The 14,521-nt window shown below is 41.9% G+C and overlaps 1 protein-coding gene across 2 annotated transcripts in view; it reads right to left on the reverse strand.

Annotated features, from left to right (window-relative positions):
- Positions 1-1,403: 1,403 nt before the first annotated feature.
- ntn2 (netrin 2) overlaps positions 1,404-14,521 on the reverse strand; it is a 43,829-nt gene continuing 30,711 nt past the window's right edge. For both annotated transcript variants that reach the window (XM_038736304.1, XM_038736303.1), the window contains exons 4-7: positions 12,979-13,128; positions 10,611-10,664; positions 5,535-5,609; positions 1,404-5,449 (exon numbers count right to left, since the gene is read on the reverse strand). In XM_038736304.1, coding sequence (XP_038592232.1) covers positions 5,064-5,449; positions 5,535-5,609; positions 10,611-10,664; positions 12,979-13,128 — 665 coding nt within the window. In that variant the 3' untranslated portion in view covers positions 1,404-5,063. The remainder of the gene's footprint in view (positions 5,450-5,534; positions 5,610-10,610; positions 10,665-12,978; positions 13,129-14,521) is intronic.

A 14,521-nucleotide genomic window follows, 5' to 3' on the forward strand; every position in this document is an offset into this window, starting at 1 on the left:
CTAACCCAATTCACTGCAACTTTAGGAAACACAAGCAGAACAATGAATGAGAAACTGGGTGTTGGTGCAGGTCATAACAACAAATCATTACTGCACCATCATACTGGTGCAGATGCATACTCCATACATAACAGAAACAGTAGGTAAGCTGTCTTATATAAGATATATAAGATATTATATATTAAAAAATATATATATATATATAGTGATATAGTGCCACAGAAGAGGATAGGTACAGGATAGTCCTATCTGTTATTTGGTCATCATCACAACATTTTATGGGACAGGTATTTTTACAGTTGCCATAGTGATGATGCAACACACAACAAGTGAGGGTGATGATTATGTAGGGATGGTTGAGTCAGTGGTTCACACCCACAAATAAATTTGTGGGTGAGTGTGTGTTGGAGAGTTCATAAGCCTGAGAACATCCTGCAGAGCAAAGTGCATCATTTGCCGCCTGACCTTGTCCGATATCGCAGTCCTGTCACAAGCAGTACGAGAGAAAGACAGAGACAAAGGGAGATAGAAAAGATATGCAGAGAGTCTCTTATAAATAAAATACTAGCAGATTTAAACCAATCTAGTTAAGTAACAAATATATCAAGGGGAGTGGAGTCTCACATAGACTCAGCCCTGGCTCTATTTCTGTAACCGAATCTGTCACAGGACCATAAATCCCTACTGTCCATTTGTTTTTTAGCCCGTTTAAACCGTTTTGGTGTAATGGGGACTGGACAGGAATGGGAAGCTAATGACAGGATGCCAGGATGGATGTGCTTGATGCAGAGATATATGTCAGGGTGTATGTGTGTGTGTGCGTGTGTGTGTGTGTGTGTGTGTGTGTGTGCGTGTGTGTGTGTGTGTGTGTGTGTTTGTGAGACAGCAACCTCTGTTCTGAAAGCCTTGATGGCCATGCCTGGGGAGAGTGATGATAAATGGTCGCTTTCCTGTAATTTACCTTCAGGAGGATGGATGGAGCTGGCCTGTTTGGTTAGAGGGTGGGGGGACAAGGAGAAAGGAGTCTGTAGGTGAGAGAGCGGGGGTGGGAGGGAAAAGGAGAAAGAGAGGTAAGGAGTTTCCTGCGTTGGACCTGACTCTGCAGTTGGGTTTCCTCAGAGGTGAGGTACACATTCAAGTGTGTGTCTGTGTATATGTGCCTCACTGTTTATTTACAGAGCTTTAGCCCTTACTCTGTTCATATAGGAGGGGAGCCACTCTACCCAGTACTCTCCCCCTTCAAACCCCAGTTTAGCCCCTGTGAGTGGAAACACACCAAAGCACTGCCTGTGTGTGAGCATACTTTCCAGTGGGAAACACACACACACACAAATTGATATTATTTCCGCAACTGAGGCTAATGACTGCAATAAAAGCGACAGATGATCAACACAACACACAGCTCATTAACTAATAATTTATTTTTTTTATCATTTAGATTGAAAAGTCAGTGGTTCGTTGCCTCAGAAGAAAATGTACAAGGAAGACCTTGTTATAACAGAAGTGAAGAGCAGGCCTGAACTGAGGGAAGAATCCCTTTGTTACCCAAGATAAGTAAGTGGGCTTCTTTTGTGTGAGTGACACATTATTCCCAGGACATTAATGTAACAGCAAGTGGTGGGTTGTTGTGTCAGTTCTTCTCTGTCTCTCTATGGGAAAAGCAAAGGATCCGATCAGCCCGTGTCACATTTTTACTAGATTTTCCTCAAAGTCATTTACAATTTGGGCGGATGTTGTCTGGAAACAGCATAAAACCAAAAGGAATACATTCTGTGTAATATCTGAACCACATCTTCTGGTCGTGATCACCAAAGCATATGTGTCTGGTTTCTACATCCATATAACATCATCTGGTTTGTGCATCCATACACGTGAGTCATCCCAGGCCAAGTGACGCTTTACAAAAGACAACATCAATGGCAAGAGGCAGTTCAGTACATATTTACAACATTGAAAATGTGTCAAGACTTATTAAACAAGGCAAGATGGAAGAGAAACATAAAAAATGGGAATCATAATTGTAAATGATAATTCTTCATCATAGGCTGTTCAGACTCCTCAAACATTAAACAGTGGCAAAACTGAGAAGCTTTGTCATCCCAAAAAGTCTGCCTTCAAATGAGAGCTCTGTCACCTCTCTGCACTTTCAGTTCATGTGCAAATCACTTGTTTACTCGGGTAAGGTTAATTAGACACACACATACTCACTCACACACACACTTGTGAACGCTATAAATGTTGCAAAGCGGGGGAAACAAAGCAACTCAGTTATGGCGTCAGTTCCATTGCCAAGCTGCTGGGCCAGTTAACGTAAAACAACAGGACGGCTCTCCCTATGAGGCTCACTAAATAGCTTTCACAAGACTACGCGTCCACCCCCCAAACAACATCTGGCTCACTCTTACTTCTTATCTTTATTCCAACATTCAGGGTGGGCACTTATGAAAAGGGAAACAGGGAGCCAATAGAAAGGAAAGGATTTTAAGCAATTCTACGTGAAAGAAAGTCAGAATTCAAGGACACTGCAGTTCCTCACAGGGCACGTAATTTGACCATCTATCATAATGTGTCACACCATACTCACATACCATGGTGAGGAGACGGGTGCTACTGTAACACCACCTGTCTGACAGGCCACTGCGGGCAGCCAACACACAAATAACTGACTGTTTGGCTCCGCATTTTTGTGAAATTCTGGCGGTGGGAATTGTGCCTTGGGCATAGCACTGTCAAAACTTCCACTCTTCTTTTGTCCAGAAATCAGAGTGGGTCATTTAATTTTGGTTAAGAGTTGTTTTTGTATTAGAGATTAAAATGTCTCTATGAGACAGACAGATAAGCATGAAGATCCACAATCATTTAACATCATCTAATCCTGTTCATAGTTTATAATAGCATCAAATATCATGGCATCCACATTCTTAGTGACATTATTTCATAAACACTCAGACCATACACCTGTGTGAGTGTGTTCTTCACAGTTTTGACATACATTCTAGGAAGACGTGAAAACAAGAACTGCAGTGAAGCACAGTACACCACTAAGGAGTTTTGGCAGCCTCTTTCTGTGCTGTCACTTATCTAAAACACTGAATACACAACATGCAAAATGGGTTAAAAAAGAGAGAGTTTGGGGAGGGTGGTGGCTGACACAGAGAAGAGAGCAGAGGAGAGAGACTTTTGGAAGAATGACAAACCAAACATATACCGCAGCCAGAGAATTGTAACCACTAGCTAGCATGACATGCCAGTCGGCACACTCACTGCTACGCTAGCTTGATGTGCCCCTCAAAAATGTGTGTTTATCTTGTACTCTACTTAAATAAATTGTAATGTGCTTTACAAAATGCAAAAGGCAGATAAAAAGCTTGAGAGCAACCAGATGGTTCTCTCCCTGGTTTTCGTTGGTCCTGACTTCCACAGTCTTTTAATTGAATTTAAAAACTGACTATGCTTATTTGGCAAAGGATGACAGGGACTGCGTTAGGGTAGGCAAATGGGGGAAGATGACTTGGGAAGTTTTCCTTTGGATTTTGATGCTCATATTGGTTTAGGTCTCATTCTGCTCACTGTAAGGTTTTGATGGACCAGCAAAAACCACAAACATGCAAACATAACAAAGCTCATGAGGAGTGAAATATGATCCCCTCATGTCATAATACAATCAGTGAGCACTAAAAACTTTCCAGCCTCATTCATTTTGTCAAAATATGCTAGAGAAAAACACGACTATGATGTTTATCCGACTTTGTTTTCTTTTTACTGCATGAAAAGGAACTCTCGTTTCAATCTCTTATTTCAGCAAACAAAAGTCTGCCAGTCACTAGAAACATCAGGAAAATGTTCAGACATTTAAATACAAAGAAATGACATTGGCCACACAGCAACATCTGGAAGGCCACTACCCAGCGGAAGACATTATCCGTAAAGCAAAAAGTCTCCTTGGAAATATTGGTATTGTTCTGAAATTCCAGCCATTTGTCCACACCGCTTAATCTTTCTTCCAGAAAAAGTGACAAGCAATGAGTCACAATGGTGATGCATGACTTTATAAACCACTCACGAGAGGGACTAGTGGTGAAGAGGCCTGGAATGTGACTCACACATGCTAACAGAGTTTGTTCTGCTTAAAATGAAACAAAAAGATACATCTCAAACAAGGATATGGCTGGGATATGGATGGTTGAGATAAAACATAGCCATACAAAGAATATAAACTCTACTATGAGCAGTGGCATCAAATACTTGCAAATACAACAGCCTACATGAGCAGTTTATTCTGTGAGGGCTGTCTGGTGGCAGCAGCAGTGGTGGTGAGACTGAGGTTTGCTGTGGAAAAATGTCCCTGCAAAGGGAGCCCTTGGTTCCTCACGGGACAATAGTTTTATAGTTAAAGTCTGTAGAAGTTACTGCAGAATCCTGGAGCAAGTAGGCCCATTTTTTAATGAACATTTTAACAAATGTTGAAAGGTTGTCAGGTGGACAGCTTATACTGGTCCAAGTTGAGTTTGTTTCAACAATGAAACGTGAGGCCAAGCTGAGGATGTGCAGCTTGTCTTGCTGCTGAAATCAGTCAGTCTCTGAAGTGACAAACACTGTATAAAATCCTCATTACAGGTATGTGAAATGTGGGCACTAATGTTCTTATACGTTAAACAAAGTGGGAGGAGACAGTCTTGACATGAGGAGGAGGCTGAGTGTCAGGGGAGCAAGTTGGGGGACGAGTGGACATTTCTGCTGTCGTCGTTGAGGGAGGGAATGGCGTCTACTTTTGTCTACACTTCATACCCTTTTTAATGGTCCCTTTTAAAGGCAAACCAATCAGACAAAAAAAGACAACTGACATAACAAAGACAAAACTTGAACAATAAAATGGAAAATAATTATACAATATACACAAAACGCGGTCCTTAAAATGGGCAGGGTACATGCAGTCTTTCTAATGTGCACTGTTCCCGCGATGGGCGAAGTAAAAGTATTCAGGGGGAGGAGAGGGAGATCACTTTGTATGGGTTCATGAAGACGGGTGGGAGGGAGAGGTAGGGATGAACACTGCTTTCCCATCACGCTTTGCTGCATTTCCCCTTCTTCTCTTTGCGCTGGAACTTCCTCAGGCGTCTCGTCCAAATGTCCCTCCACTGGATCACCAGGCTGTTCTTATCAGCCACAAGGCCCAAACGCTCCGCCCCTGGACTGGTGGCTCCACCCCCAGGCCCGACTCCTGTACCCGCCCCTGTGCCCGTACCACCGTCGCTGCCACCCATCACCAGGAACCGTTTGCTCATCTGGATCTTAGGACATTTGCAGGCTAGGTCCTTCATGTGTACCCACAGGATGTTGTCGCCCCGCTTCAAGGGCTCACCGCGGCTCTTGTACACAGACACCACATTAACTGAGAACTTCGCCCAGTCCCCTATCGTCTCCATGTCCAGCACGTTCACTTGGACCGCTGAGGACATATTTATAAAAGAAACACTCAGGTCAATACTCACAACACAGTGTGTTATGGTTGATAATTCATTTTACTCTCTTACCATAATCCTTCTTGCAGTATTTCTTCATGTTGATCTTCAGGTTGCCCTTTACTGGTTTACAATAGGACTCGCAATCTGCAAAAACAAGAACAACCAATATTCACTTGTGTAAGTAAATCACGGGCTGTAACTCCATTGATCCTCTTAATAATACTTACTGACACTCAAATTACACACATAATAGGACACTTACACACTTGGATTTTGAATTATTGCCATAAGGTTGCATTTTATAACTATTTCACACCATTTCATAGAGCATAATGTGGTTTTCTTGTCGCACATCAATAGCAACCAGCACATCTGTAATGCAAAGTTAGAGTGATAAAACACCGTAAACTGTTATGTACTGTGAAACCACCAATTAACACAATCAACAGTATCAAAATAAATCACTATGTGCTTGTTTCTGTACATGCACACAGGTCAAGATTGTTATATACTGACTGTATGTATTTTCATTCACCCAGAAAAAGTCTTTTTTTTACTAATTTTATTACTTTTGCAAACCAAGACCTTGTCGTCACAAAGACCTACAACTACCTTGGTGTGCTACTTGATTCACACCTTACATTTTGGGAACATATTTCTAGATTAACAAAAAAGTTGAATCAGAAACTCTATGTGTATAACAAGATTAGGTCATATCTTTCCTTTTCAGTTTCTGAAACTTATCTACATGCCATTGTGTTTTCAACAATGTCCAATGTCCTACTGTCTTCCAATCTGGTCTCTTACCACTAAGGACATCACTGAACCAATAGCACGACTATATTACAGAGCACTTAAGATCTACAGTAATCTTCCAAAGTGGTCTCATCATTGCAGTGCGCTCACACACACAAATGCTTTGACTTATCAGAACTACGTAAACAGTCATGCTATTGCATTTTATTTTCAGATTCAAAATAGGTCTTCACCGGCACTTAAAGGTCTTCTTCCGACATACAATATGAGACCACTACGCTTCACTAGGTCAGTCTCACAGGCACTCATTCCAGTTCCATCATACAAAAACAACTACGGTCAGAAATCTTTTTTCTATATTTACACTAAAATTTGGAATGACATTCCCCATCACATTCGAACATTATCATCCATCACATTTTTCAAAAAGTCATATAAACTGTTTCTTCTTAACAGTCATACTTGTACACACTGATTGTTCATGTTTCGTTTTTAGTCTTGTTTCCCCGTATTTAATGTTTCACTTGTTTGTATCTGTCTAGTAAATAATAATGTCCTGTATAAATGTGTGTAAACTGAATCAGGCCCGTTTACTGTAACTAAATTGTTGCTCTTAAACTTTTCCTGTATAATAAATGAAATTAAATTAAATATATTAAGGTTGTTATATGTCCTACAGTATATAATTAAGATTATTTTTGTACTTGAATTGTTTCATAACCGTGTGGCGAATATTTACACTTGCCCTCACAACAATATCTTCAATGACAGGGCCAAAGGCTCCAAGGAAAACTGGAGCAGGTTGGATAATGTTGAGCTTGGTTTTGGTTTTTGTGTGCTCTAATACAACGTTTGACAAATCACACATCAAACCCCAGCAACAGCCGGTGCTGGGAGGCAAGTGAAACATACCAGAGTAGTAAAAGTGTTCAGTTTGACATGTTTTCTGGGGTCTTGAGGAAAAACAGAGCATAGTGGAAGCAGGTCATGGTATGTGAATAGACCTTGGCTGCCAGTATGACGATTGAGACCACACATTGGACAGATGACCTCTACTGACCACTCATAGGAGGAGCCGCCAGTGACGAGGTGTTATAATTACAATTGAATGACTCTAAAACCAGCCTGGGTTTGGTTTAGTTGTCATGTATCTATTTTTTTCAGGTCTACCCTTCTTCACACAGTTACACAAATATGGAAACTGCACTGAATTTGTCAATCTAAAACTTGAAGCAACTGGCCTTCTGGCCGCAACCTCACGTCTGAAAATTACAATGCCAATTAAATTTATTTATAAATTGATGTTGAAAAATTACTGTGTATAACTGTTTCTATGGACCATAAACGCTGGAGATAAGCTAAGTCAGATAGAGTACATGCATGTAATTATTTCTCATTGTTTGTTTCTTGTAATCCTAAAATATTTATTTTGTAATCTCAACATTAAAAGCTTTTCTTCTCCATGATCACAAAATACATTTTCCGTGAGTTGAGAGCAGAGGGAATGAGAACAAATTAAATGAGCTTATTAGTTAAAACAGATAATCAAAAACAAGTGCTGATGTTAAAAACTGATAACAAGAATCCCTGATGCAGTTCAAAGTATTGCACTGTTTTTGAACTGTGCTCATGTTAACTACTGCTGCTGGAGATGTGACAAGAAAGAAAGAGACACTGTTGATCATTAGCAAGGCTCTGCTGTACTTGACTTGATGCCACTGGATTTTATGACCTGTAGAATTTTGGATCCACTTATTTCAATGAAAAGGATATAAAATTAAGAAAGAAATATGAAAATGAACTGAAAATGCAGAAAATGTCAAGAAGATCACTTCCCAACGTGCTTCTAGTCAGACACGTACTTGGATTGTCAGGGCATGAAACTGAAAAAACACATGCTGGTAATTAGACTCAGGCCTCTCATTGCTTTCAGAAGATATCCCATTCAGTCATGTTGCTTCCCAAAGCAGACCAAATAAAATTGCTCTTTCTGGGTTCGATGAGAGTTGAGGGTGTTGCATCGCTCGAGAGAGGGTGTTGCATCGCTCATTTTTTGGGGAACCGTGAATGGAGCAATGGAAGGAGGGAAGAAACAGGGGACCAAGAAGCCCATAAAAATGTCCAGGAGGCTTGGCTGTATATCAGAGTGCTGGAGATTTTATTAGCCAGAGAGAGGAGAGAAAAGGAAAGGAAGGGAGAAGAAGAGAGCAGATGGCAGCTTCCAATAACCTCGAGACAGGGTGACTTCACAAAAAGCGATGAGTGGAGGTGTAGATGTGGACGGGTGCAGAGGTGTATGTGTGGAAAGATTTGTGTGTATGTGTGTGTGTGTGTGTTGTACATTACTTACAGACTTGACATTAATGATGTTGAATATCATAGCTTGGTCTTTTTCATTATAAGTGGGCGTGTGGTTTCATGTGCAGATCATTATCATGTAAGTGTGCGTGCAACTGTGACAAGCATGCATTTGTATGAGATGTGCATGGATTTCATTAGATCCCTGCCATTGTGTGTCTGTGTATGAGTGTGTGTGTGTGTGTGTGTGTGTGTGCGCTTGTGTGTGCTGGAAACAGTGGCTGGCCTAAAGGTATCAGTGGTGAAACGCTGGCTGATAGACAGTGTGCGTTTTCCCATGAAGAGTCACTTTCTGCTGGCTGTTCACCTGGAAAAGCTCCCGGTGAATCGCCCACTGACCCAGAAGGCCGGCCCACTGAAAACACTTACAATTGGTTCCAGGGCTCTTGATGCCCTCATTCCCTAGAGCCCCCTCTCACTGTGCCATGACAAGGACAAATTGCATCCACCGCCCCTTACACAAAAACATTTTGGGGCCTTAAGTTTCTGATGATGAAGCTCGTTCTGTGATAGTTTAGGAGGGAGAAAGATGGGGGAAATGCTCTGGTGTGTTTGGTAGACCCTGTGGTGAATTGGCGATCAACAACTGTTGTGTTCTTAGACCCCGTAACATTTTCCCAGGGAAGTTAAAACAGAAGAAAGGGCTGGAATTTTTCTTGCTTTTTTTTTCAAAAAGGCTCAAAGGTCTCAAAGTAATGAGATGAAACTGAATGAGATAAGTCACAAATGAGAAAAGAAGAAAATTATTGTTGACATCTATTTACCTTTAAATATTTTGACATTTTGGGAAATACGCTTATTTGCTTTCGTGCTGAGAGTTGGATGAGAAGATAGATACCCCTCTCATGTAAGTGCAATAAATATGCAGCTGGAGCCAGCGGGCTGGTTAGTTTACCTTAGCAGCTATCCGGGCTCAGTGCAAAGGCAACAAAATATGCTATATGTCTTTTGTTAAAGCCCTACAAAAACCAAGTGTAAAAATTACAATTTGTGGTTTTACAGGGTTTATTGTGATGGACTGTTTCTTGGCCTGTATATGTTTCCAGTCTTTGTACTAAGCCAAATGGTTAGCTTGCTAAGCTAATTTACTGCAGACATAAGAATATAAATCTTCTCATTTCACTCATGCAAGAAAGCAAATAAGTGTATTTCACAACATGTCAAAGCATTCCTTTGTAAAGCTTTTTATTTAAAAGGATTTTTTTTTGTAGTGATATTACGCAAAGTTCATTGACTTCATGGCAAGTTTGGCCTTCAGCTTCACTATTTTTCTGTGAAGTGAAGTCAGTATCAGCCACTATAGACATCTTGGACAGATTGTATTTATCTTTGAAATATAAGAAGTCCATAAGTCAAACCTATAATTTGAACTTTCAGACAAAATATATGATTTGTATAAGAGAAAGGATATAAAAATAATACAACTATAGCCTTTGAATGGTGCAGTAAAGTATCAATGGCAAAGTGGTGGGGTACGACCTGCAGCCTGAGTGATGATATATATTATAAACCTACTAATGAATCAACATTTCCAAATCAACACCACCACTCACATCAAACAGCCGCAGCATGAAAAATAAGGGCAGGGTAAGTGACCGGAGCCTAAATTGGACAGTTAGAGGGAGAGAGTGAACAAATTTCCCTCAGTCACTTGCCAATACTCTTTTCACGCCCCAAAACTCTCCCTTCCACTATATCTCCCAGCTAAACTTGAACTAATCACCTCTACTGTCTATCTGCTGGCCTTGGTTTAAAGCTGGAGCTATATTTTGAGTACAGCAAGGCTCCACTAACTTGAGGTTAGAGGTTGGGGAAACTGCGCCAAGGACACAGGTTTTTAAGACAATGGAAAAATTCTGCAGGTCCCAGTACACTCATTCTCTTTTCAGAACATCAAAAGAGGGGACCCACCCTTCATTAATATTTATTCCACACCTTAAAACCCAAGTCCAGAAATATAAAAAAATATGTTTTTGTTCCTCTCATAAAGCAGTGGTGCTTATGGGCGAGGTGCAGCGAGCATATACTAACCTGCTGGCTCCTCTGTGCTGCTCACCACAGCTGTGGGGTTGACCACTGGGATTTCTGAAACACACACAAGAAATATAAAGATACTTCACTTATTAAATGTGAATCCATACCTTTCAAATATGGTTTAAGTGATTTGTCTGTATGCCTGTTAAGAGTGCATGTGTGGTCAAATAAATTAAGTATGTCTATGTCATTAAAAGCAATTCCAAAGAGTGAGTATGGTAAGGCTTTGTGAATATATGTACATACCCACATCAGAGTGTAAGCTTAGTGTTGAGGAGAAGTAGAAAGTGTCGTTGCTCACCAATGTTAATAAGACAAAATACCATGGTTGTTGTCCAGTAGGTTTGGATTGTGACATTTGTCAACTACGCACATGAAAACACATGGGGCATTGCAGACAGACATACTAGATAAACGCCGACAGACTGACAGGGATATTTATTAGTGGTGAGAGGGAAGACAGGCTCAAATAAACTATACATTCCACGGATTAATGGGGTGGTTTCATTTTCATTGTCATTTTTAAGGAATACATTGAAAGATCGTCAGACAGTATGAGTGGAATAAAATAATGGAGGTCAGAGTTTTGAGTCAGACGCATCACAAATTCACCCAGTAATCCAGTTTGGAGGAGTCAATCCATTCAAAGTCGGCACACTTGATACATCTGAGCCAAAAGCTGATTCTTTGAGGCACACACATTAAAATGGAAAGGTGGCCGCACTAGATTAGTCTTCCTCCCCTAACAGATGCTGGGTTAACACTGCTGTGTAATCTCCATGCAAGCATGTATAGACAGATGGACAGATGGCACGGGGGGCAATTTTGGTTGGATCGACTTGAGACAGATGCAGCCCTCCCTCGCTGTGCCCGCTGGCTACTCCAAAAAGTGCCTTGTGGAATTCCTCCAGGACTTCTCTTCTAATCGTATGCAACTTTCCAAAACAAATGCTAATGCTAACAACAGGCCCTCTGCTTTTACCGTAAACAGAGTTACTGGAACGCGGCTTAGCATCCACCCAGAGGATCTGCTTTTGATTGGATTTGGAGGTTGAGGGTTTGAACCAAGCGAGTGGGAGTGTGTTGGCGGGAGGTAGGGGAGTTGTTGGAAAGCTGAATAGAGGCAAAAGCAGCAGTTGTCTCTCTGAAATTATGGACACCCCGCCAACAAAAACAAACAAGGGTACAGAGCTTTGTGAGGGAGACGCAGCTGCTAGAAGCCACTTGGAGTCTGTGTGCCCTCATGGCCACATCTTGTGAACACAGACAGATGATGAAAGGATCATTCAGATGAGGGTTGCTGCCATCATGCTAATTGGCTGCTTAATGGGCTTGTCCTCTGTCTTAGGGTCCAGGAGCCTCAACAGGAGGTAAGATGCACATAATGAGGTCATATTGACACACACAGTTGTCATTGCCGCTATTCGTAATGGATCCAAATGTGCGCATGTACTTAAACGCACATACACAATCCTTCTTGTTCTCACTGGATGGTTCAGTTGTGCTCAAATGAGTGGGGTCTGCCATCCATGACCACAGTTGTTTTCTCCTCCTCGCCCATCCGCCATCTGCTCCGGGGCTGCATGTGAGAGAAACAACATGGCAGCATGTGGCACAGTGTGGCAGAGCTCGGTACGGCACTGTGCGGCACGGATTGCTTTGGTGGAGGCTGTCTTGTGAGCGTGTGCCTGTGCCTGGCACACAGTGCGGTGGAAAGTTGCCCTCTATTACACATGCCTGCATGTGCCGGGCCACTGGCAAACTTCATAACCCGCACGCACACATATACGCTTGTCACAAGAAATTAAAAACCTGATGTAGTCGACATGCAAACTAAAGTACACACACACACACACACACACACACTATCTACTATACACTGTTGACAGCAAGTGGAAAACAACAACCAAATCTTGAGTTCTCACACAACCAGACTTTATATCCGGGTCCTTCTTACACCACATCTTTTGGGTTGTTCTCTATGAAATTATCATTGCATATTCAGTGGTCATGCAAACCCACAGAACACATGTACTGTATATATGCAGTGCAGAGATCGGGTTGGGTGTGCCTGTCAGAAGGCCAGAATGGCTTTGGGCATCAGGGAAGTGTGCTTTCAATTATACTCTGTAATACCTATGGTTTGAGTATGTGCTGCTTTTAGTATAGTTCACTACTCTGTTGTAACTATGTATTATGCCTTTTGTTCTGTTATGTTCTTCACAATGGAGCTTGTCAGTTTTGAAGTTTTAAGCAGTGACTCACTGACAAGCTGATACAATTACCAAGCTGAAGACAGTGTAAATGATCACTATCACATGCATTGACTGGTATTTTTGTGTGCATGTCTGTGTGAGTCACTCACTGATGCAGGGGGCGACAGGTGAGCGGCTCTGCTGGTAGCCCTTGGCGCAGCGGTTGCAGGTGATGCCAGTGACGCCATCCTTGCAGGGGCACTGGCCTGTGGTCTGGTTGCAAGTCTTGCCTGCTGCGCCCACAGGGTGGCAGTCACAGGCTGGGGTGGGGGTTGGTGACAGGTGTGAAGGGGGGAGGGAGGGAGGGTTGTGATATAAGAAAAAGGAGAGAGAGAGAAAATATATCTGAAGTTACTTCATTAAACGTGTTGCCAAAATGACACACAAGTCACAGGATTTGACTGCAGGGATGTTGTAATCTTCTGCTATTTTGCCAGAAGACAGCAGATATGCATTAGGCTTGTTAAGAATGTTTGGCTCACGACTTCAAGGTCCCCGGAGTGAGGCAGCCTTTTCCTGTCTGCTTCTCGGGATCCCCTGAACACCACAAGGTGAAACACTGTGTATGTACATCTGTTTGTGTGAAGAGTAATTCAGAGAGTCAGAAAGAATTTATGTGTGAAAGAATGAGACAGCAGGTGACAAGTGAAATGACAGAAAGACTAACAGTGTGATGGGGTGATGCATGTAGTGCATCGCTGTCCCAGAAAGGCACACAGCGCCATCCTCTCTGCTTGTTTCCTCTCTCCTAAAAGCAATGTGCAGTCTGGTGCCTGCTTGGTGACACACGCTCTGCTGTTTCGTCACTTCTCGAAAGTTCAGTTGATGCCCAGCAGATGCCAACAGCAACAAGCAATGCTCCGGTCACCTCGCTTTGGCAAAGCTTTTATGAGTTTTGCTGGTTCTAGGCAATTTTTTTAACCCCCCTTAAGCAACATGAGGCTTTTTTTTGGTTTAAAGAGCTGTTAAATACAAGAGCTAGCGTGCTGTTCCAAAGCCTACTGAGAGAGCTTTACAAGATGTTAGAGAGGATGACAGGGAGAGGGAGAAGCAACATATCCGAGAGTGAGAAGTGAAGGAGAGGATGGGAGAGAAACAGAGAGAGAGTGAGAGACACAGCGCTTCAGTATAGACCAAACAGAGCCTCTGGTGGCTCAACGGCATAGAAAACAGTGAATCCAACCAAATTGTGGCTACTCTGACTAAAAACAGACATTTGTTCTTTAAGTAATAAACACATACTTAACATTTCACAGCAATCCAGCCAGACAAACACATCAGTGACATATCAAAACAAATGTAAGACTTTTATATCTGCTTAAGCAGCCTTTAGGGGTGTCACTGGTGTGGTGTTGAGAGTAAAACAGGTTAGAGTACTTCCTTTCCTATCTTATCTACTGACATGCTGCAAAAAGTACAACAAACCATCAAATGCAAAGTGAACATTCTGCCATTTCCCCTTTTTTTCTATGTAATTCTTTTGAAAACAGGCACAGGCTAGTGCAAAATGACTTAAGCAAACTTGGAGTGACTCGACCGTAACTCAATAGCTCTAATTGTCCAAGCTTATCAAGAAAAGACAAGAAAGGCCAAAATTACACTTTGGGGAAAAACCCTGTAACCCAACAGTTTGTTACAGGGCTTGCCAGAGAA

The sequence above is a fragment of the Micropterus salmoides genome, unplaced genomic scaffold (genome assembly GCF_014851395.1).
Source record: "Micropterus salmoides isolate LMB-PRFRI ecotype aquatic unplaced genomic scaffold, ASM1485139v1 Ms_hic_scaffold_21, whole genome shotgun sequence".
In the NCBI taxonomy this organism is placed as follows: Eukaryota; Metazoa; Chordata; class Actinopteri; order Centrarchiformes; family Centrarchidae; genus Micropterus; species Micropterus salmoides.